This window comes from Salminus brasiliensis, chromosome 21 (genome assembly GCF_030463535.1).
Source record: "Salminus brasiliensis chromosome 21, fSalBra1.hap2, whole genome shotgun sequence".
NCBI lineage: Eukaryota > Metazoa > Chordata > Actinopteri > Characiformes > Bryconidae > Salminus > Salminus brasiliensis.
In genome coordinates this window covers 10,770,018-10,777,198 of record NC_132898.1, presented here as the reverse complement: position 1 = coordinate 10,777,198, position 7,181 = coordinate 10,770,018, and the positions used below count along the sequence as shown (strand labels likewise).

At 45.2% G+C, this 7,181-nt stretch overlaps 1 protein-coding gene across 1 annotated transcript; it reads right to left on the bottom strand.

The window, feature by feature from the left end:
* Positions 1–348: 348 nt before the first annotated feature.
* On the bottom strand, positions 349–1,641 carry LOC140543256 (guanylin). Its single transcript, XM_072666314.1, has 3 exons — positions 1,486–1,641; positions 992–1,187; positions 349–589 (listed from the first exon to the last, which is right to left on the bottom strand). Exons 1-3 carry the CDS (start codon positions 1,555–1,557, stop codon positions 531–533), a joined length of 327 nt encoding a protein of 108 aa, XP_072522415.1. The 5' UTR covers positions 1,558–1,641; the 3' UTR covers positions 349–530.
* Between the last annotated feature and the right edge of the window lie 5,540 nt (positions 1,642–7,181).

Below are 7,181 nucleotides of genomic sequence, written 5' to 3'. Positions count from 1 at the left end.
TAATGTTTGCGTAAAAATAAAAAAAAACTATTAGTGAAATACAATTACTTGTTGACATGACATAAAGGGTTTATTCAGTTCTGTTTTTGTATTTTTTTTTTTATTAGTTTTCTTATCCTCCAATGCCAGACTCAAGTCAAAGAATCACTTATTGATTCTTACATTTTAGCTGTACCTAAATCAGTCACTGACACACACATATGCAGGCATGGAAAACTACTTTATTGCATTTATAAGAATATGAAAACATGAGAAATATATAAGAAGTAGAAAAATAAGACTAAAAATAAACCTTCTTTAAATAAGTGGAATGTTCTACTGTAACACACACAAAAACACTACAGTTAATCTAAATTCCAGAAGGATCAGTTTTAATCATATGCATTCAAACGACAAAGTAACAGTTCCAAGAAAGTCTGTTGTCACATGGACTATGATTCCATTTTGTGAGTGCAAGGAAAATGTGGGTTTGCATATTGAACTTGTACATGTGAAGACCTTCCTTTGTCATTTCAATGATGGGTCGGCCTCTAGCAGCCGGTGCATGCAGCAAAAGCACATATTTCACACACGTCCATGGGCACAGCAGCTGCAAAAATGTTAGAAACAAAAACTCAGCCATTTCTGATAGCAAAGAATATATTTTCCTGATATCATTCCTTAAAATGAATTGCCCTGCTACAAATTATATGTGACTTTTGAATGAGTTTTCCATTTATAATGCGATTACTAAAACGCATTTCAATGGAAACTGAATTCTCAGTGTACATATAAAACAACTTTCATCATTCAAGATAAAAACATATACTCCAAGCCTTTTTTTTTTACCAAAATAAAGAAACTGAAAACTGAAATAAAGAAGAGCAAGTATAACAATTCCAGCAATAGTATATACAAATAATAGGTAGCTAATAGGCAGTTGCCTTATATTACCAGTGTGTCTTTTACTTTAAAGTTAAAAGACTTATTATTAATCCCCAAACAAGCTTACCTAGTCTTGAGAAGACCATGCTATATCCGCTTTGGTTGCACAGAAGCACAAACTCCTGTGGCAGAGTTGGATTAGCGCAAACAGCGCTGTAGCTGGTTGTGGCCAGACGAGGGTTTTGCTGCTGAGTGACAGAGCCACTGTTCAACAAGTGCTGAAGGACTTTTACTGATTCAGCAGAAAAGAAATATTCTCCATCCTAGAGGAAAACAATCATACAGACCGTAGCATTAGCCAAGCCCTTGATAAAATGGTCTATTAGCAGTGAAATTGTGAAATGGTCCTATTAAATTTAAATTAAAATTAAAGCTTGCAATAATAAACAGCAATAACAAATTCTGGCTTTGTAAGTGCACATTAGTGAAAACAAAAATCTTATGCCAGGAATCTTCTCCATGCAGTGAGACAGAAACAAGAATATGGACAAGACTCCAGTCTAAATTCATACTAGAATATACATAACAGGTCAAAAAAAAAATGAAAAGGTTAGTACTTGCCTGAACTTGAATAGCCTCTGAGAAAAGGCAGACAGTGGCGAAAAGCATAACAATTAAGGTAACAGTCTTCATGTTGATGTTTTCTAAAAAGCTGGTTGTTCCTAGGCGTTCTCTGGGTGTCCTTCAGAGGCGTTCTCTGGGTGTTCAGCTATTTTCACCTCAATGTCTCGCCCTATTTCTTTCACTGACCCTCCTTATAAAGGATTCACAGCTCGGGCCATGTCCTTGGGCAGCCACTCACAGCCAAGTTTCTCTTTCTAAAGTTAATGAATAAACACAATCAGTTTTACAGTGCCATAAAGAGAAATTCATAAATCCAGACTGACCTCATCTAGCTCGTAATGTCAACAATGTTTTATGGATCTGTGGTCAGGGCTGCATTGTGATACTTCGTCCTCTTGTAAGGGTTAATTAGTAACCCTCACAAAAGTGCACAAAGGTGGGTCCAGTTGAAGTATTGCAAAACAACTGGATGAATCACATACAGTTTTAGACTAGAAGAGTCTTTGTTTTTTATTGTTAACAATGGTTAAGAGGTCTCTTACCAAATATAATACAGAAGTAGGAAGATAATGAAAAAATGCTTGAATAATGAGAAATATAAATTAAACGTAAGCAGATGATTCAGAACACCTGAGTTTAATAAACATTTTCTAAAGTTTGCATGGTTAGGATGCTTCTTAAATGTTTCTTTTTCAGGATGCTTCTTAAATGTTCATTATTTTCTTTTTTTTCTTTTTTTTTTTTCAAAAATTCATTATGTTCATCACTACATCATGCACAACTAACCATGCATGCTATAGCAGTGGTATGTGGTAGTCGTTTTTGCTTCTTCACGCTTAAAGAATCAACTCAATCAGTCAGCCTTAGGAATGTGGAAAAATACACTTTACTCCTGCAGTAAACGTAAGGCCAGCGGAAGACTTCCGAAATGCGTCTGACAAAAACCTTCCTGTACAGTGTCAGTTACCCCTTTACACCCCACAAATATACAATGGCCGTGACATTCACACTTTGAATCAGCTCTTTGATGTCCATTTGCCGAAGCGCACTGGTTTCCAGCACCTTCCATGTCCATAAGCGGAAAATAATGCTGGTTCTGAGCCCCCTGGTGAGGCTGGTGTGAAGTTGATAGACCCCACTGTTTTAAGATAACAAAGTCACCATTTGTCTGCTCCTGTTCCCCAGACATAACAGCATGTGCTAAAACTAAGACAAATGACATGAAAATAGTCTATACATACAATACTGACAGTCCTGAAAATTTCCTCCACAGGCTCAGCAGTTAGAGCTCCAGGCTATTAATGACAGGGTTGTGGTTTCGATACCGGGGCTTGGCAAGCTGCCACTGTTGGGCCATTGAGCAAGGCACTTCACCCTTTCTGCTCCCTCTGCTCATCCATGAAAGGCCTCTGAGACCACTTCTTGCATGCCAAAATAACAGAAATGCCTAAATCAATATAAATATGAATAACTGTCATGTATTAGAAAAATGATAGATTAAGTGTCTCATACATGCAAGAAGTGGCCTCAGAGTCCTTTCACATCACTTATCAAAACACACTGCATTGTTTCTTTTTATTAAAGACATATGTTGTACACTGCTATAGAAATGGAACAGATCAAAGAAAAAACTGAAATCCCAATATTGCCATGGCATTCATGTTCATGTAAACCACAATTGCATGTAGTCCAGGATTAGACTTAATCTCTGTTTGCCTTAAACAGAGTTTAAGGCAGTGGTGCCCTATTCACCCTATTCATAGACATTTTTTAAAGTAACTCTCCCAACCCTGTTGGTAGGTCTGGTTAGGTCCTTGTTAATGTCATGATCCACACGGTCTGACAATGAGGGAGAACACTCGCAGGGGATGGACCAAAGCGAGACGTTTATTGAAAGCAACAAACAGCAAAACCAAAAGATAAGGCAGCAACAGTTACTAGGGAAAAGGGGGTGAACAGAAACACAACCGTGAAAACCATTTCACGTGGGCAAAGCAAAAAGAGCACACCTGAGACAACTGCGCTCGTCAGGTGAGACCACGGACGTTCAGGGATGGGTAGCGACATGAGCTTCCCCGAAGGGAGCGTCTTGGGGGTCTTACATTGGGCACACTTGCTGCACGATGCCACTACCTGATGTATATCTGCCCTCATCCCCTCCCACCAGTACTTGGGTGAGAGCAGATAATATGTACGTGCCTCACCTGGATGACCTGAAGCCGGAGAAGCGTGAGCCCAAACGATGAGCTTCTCCCGGAGCTACCTTGCCTACGAACGGCTTGCGGGGGTTGGGGTAGTGCAACAGCGGGGCCGATGTAAAAGCGCATTTGAGTGCTAGAAAGGAGCTCTCCGTGCCAGGGAGCTCCCTTGAGCAAAGACGTTATGGGGGCTGCCAACCCACTGAAGTCCCGAATGAACCGGCGATAAAAATTGGCAAACCCCATGAATCGCTGGACCTCCTTAACGGAGCCAGGTGACAGCCAATCCAAGACTGCTTGGACTTTGGCTTGGTCCAAGCCAGGTCGGGGAAGTACACGAGAATGTCGTCCAGAAAGACCAACATGAAGCGTCCGAGGTAGTCTTTCAGGACGTCATTTATGAAAGCCTGGAAGACAGAGGGGGCATTAGCCAATCCGTTCGGCATGACCCTGTATTGGAAATGGCCCCTGGTGGTCATGAACGCCGTCTTCCATTCGTCCCCCTTCCTGATATGCACCAAGTTATATGCACTACGGAGATCTAACTTAGTAAATATGAGGGCTCCCCTTCTTCCTGATGAAAAAGAACCCTGAAGCCACCGGAGACTTGGAAGGGGTGATGTATCCCTGAGCTAGTGCTTCAGTTATATAGTACTCCATCGCCCGCTCCTCTTGCCCCGTGAGGGGGTAGATCCAGGCCTTGGACAATGTGGCACCCTCTACTAGATCGATCGCGCAGTTGTACGGGTGATGGGGGGGAGCTTAGTGGCCCTGGATTTACTGAACACGTCTTGCTTATCTCTGTACTCCGGTGGCAGGACTAATACGTTCTCAGGCTCAGGGCTTTCTTTGGAGGTCGTCAAGACCCTAAGGGCTAGGCTAAGACAATGGTCGCAACAATAAGGGGACCAGGACACGATCTCCCGTTCAGGCCAGGAGATGTGGAGGTTATGCTGGCTCAGCCAGGGCAGACCTAGCATCATTTTGTGCTTGGAGACTGGCAGAACCAGCAGTGACGCCACTTCCGGATGGAGGAAGCTCACAGCAAACCTGAACCCCTCTGTGAGGTGAGTGATGGGCCAGAGACCCACGGGCTGTCCGTCCAGGGCGGTGACGTGGAGGGGCCTCAGGAGCAGCACGGTCAAGATCCGCAGTCGCTGTGTGATGTCCGCTCACAGGAAGCCGCCCTCCGCTCCACAGTCGATCAGTGCTGAAACAACAAGAGACTGGCTCTGGTAGAAAATCTTGACAGGCAACGTGATCGACCGGAAGAAGAGTCCCTGGACGGGCACACTCACCGCGGCACAAGGGGTCCCCTTCTCACGCTCTTCGGCAGGATTTAAGTCGCAGTCGTCTCGTGCAGGCCTTGCTTCGGTGCCCCGCTACTCCGCAGTAGTAGCAGAGCCCCTCTCGGCCCTGTCTGCTGTGCTCTTCTGGTGTGAGGCCACCTGTGCCCACTTCCATGGGCTCGCAATCAGTTCCTTCCGACGTTGTTGGGGCGGCTAACTACAGCCGGACAGGTCTGCCTTCTGGGTCTGGCTGCTGAACCCCTAGCTCTCAGGAACCTGGGGTTAGTGGGACGACTAAGGAGCTGGTCTAACTGAGCAATAAGCTCATCCAGCTCTAGCGACTGGCACGCCATCTCCCGCTGTAGACATGCGTTAAGCCCATTGCGGAACAGAGCCACCAAGGCCGGTTGGTTCCACCCGCTACCAGCGGCCAGAGTGCGGAACTCCAGTGCATACTGGGCCACCGGCATGGCGCCCTGCTCCATCCGCAGCAGGAGGTCACCCTTTGTGAGCCCCTCTCAGGGGTGTTGGAATACTTCCTTAAAATGCTTAAGGTAGTCCGAGAAGGGCTTCTCATTAAAGTCCTCCCAGGTGGCTGTGGGCCAATCTAGAGCTTTTCCAGTGAGCCGGGATACGAGAAAGGCGATCTTCGCCTGGTCAGTGCCGGTCGGATGATTCTTAAAGAAGACCGCACACTGTAGTAAGAGCCCCTCTGGATCACCATGATACGTATCCGGTTTACCAACTGGGTACGGACTAGGGGAAGTCGTGCCTGTCTGAATTGACCTTGGGCGCGAACAGCCTGATTCAGGGCCTTCATCAAGGGTTAGACTGGCTTGGCTCCGGCAAGCCTGAGCAACTGAGACGTGAACCAAAACTGAACTTACGAGACGCGAGTGCATGAGAGATCAGCCGCCAAACCCAAAAGACCGAACTGATCCAGTGGTGGGGCTAGCTACCATGAATCTCTAGAGTACGTGTAGCTCGTTACCTGAGCTCTTGAACCTGAGTACGCCTAGTGAGATAGCTCTGTAAGCTAAACTAGCTGGAAAGGTCCACTCGATCCCGTAAGCTCCACAAACTCGAGCGGTGAATACAGAGTACAACAGATTCGCTGAGTACCATGAGTGCTTTCGTTGCACTGAGAGTAATTCTCTGCAACCGGCAGCTGGCACTAGCCTTCCTTATATACGCCAGCCACAGTACCTGTGTACCTGAAAGATCTTATTACAGATTATGAACCACCACTATTACTTGGATCACAGGGTTCTGGTTTCTCAGTAGTTCCCAAAACTCAGAAATCCTCAGCAGGGGGAAAAGCCTTTATTTATAAAGCCCCCAACTCTGGAATACTCTTCCAGATAACACCAGTTGTGAAATGCGCTACAAATACATTGATTTGATAGTGTTAAATGTGTTTATTAGGATATTTGTTGGCAGTGGTCACCAAGAGATTGTCTCTGTATCATGGCTCTCCTTAAAGCCTAATGGCCAAAAAAGAGTCAATCAAGACATGGAGCATACCATCCACTGTCTGGCCAAATCCTCTCCTTCTACCTGGTCTGACCAACTCATTTGAGGGACGGGGGTCTAATCGGCAAAACAAATGGTCAGACGCTGTCGTTGGTAAGGCAGCAGCTCAGAAGTGCTATGCATAAAGGAAGCAGAGGCCAGCACCGACCACCGATCACCCTGGGCAGCGGATTTGGCTTTCAGTTAAGAATCTGCACTTGCGGGTTGCCCCCCGCAAGTTAGCTCCTCAGTGTGTTGGACCGTTCAAGGTCCTCTGCCAAGTTAATCGCCTTTTGAACGTCCAATGGGTCCATGGTGGGATCCGGTATCTAGTGGACTGGGAGTGTTACTGTCCTGAGGAACAGACCCGAAGGTCCTGAGGGGCCTGGGTTCAATTTCCACTGTAGGTGAGCACCCCCATTACATATAGGCTGGTTTAAGTTTGAATATCTTTTATATGTATGTTTTGCCATGTAGCTGCTGCTGATAGTCATATAAAAATAGAAAACAGGAGGGATGAGGGGGTACATTTGCCTAGTACCGGGTGCGGTGTGAGATTTGGTGATGATATTCGTCCATTAGAATTGACTGTGGCCTTATTTGTAGTGTAAAGAATTTTCATCCAATCTGTACATTATTCACTAAACAAAGGTTCTTCTGATGTTGTTTTTTCCAATATGTTTTTGTTGTTTGA

What these genes read in the sequence shown, in the direction of transcription:
- LOC140543256 (XM_072666314.1), bottom strand. Translation starts at nt 1,557, where the DNA reads ATGAAGACTGTTACCTTAATTGTTATGCTTTTCGCCACTGTCTGCCTT. An exon ending in CAGAGGCTATTCAAGTTCAG is followed by an intron (nt 1,188 to 1,485) that starts GCAAGTACTAAC and finishes GTTTTCCTCTAG; the next exon opens with GATGGAGAATATTTCTTTTC. An exon ending in CATGGTCTTCTCAAGACTAG is followed by an intron (nt 590 to 991) that starts GTAAGCTTGTTT and finishes ACATTTTTGCAG; the next exon opens with CTGCTGTGCCCATGGACGTG.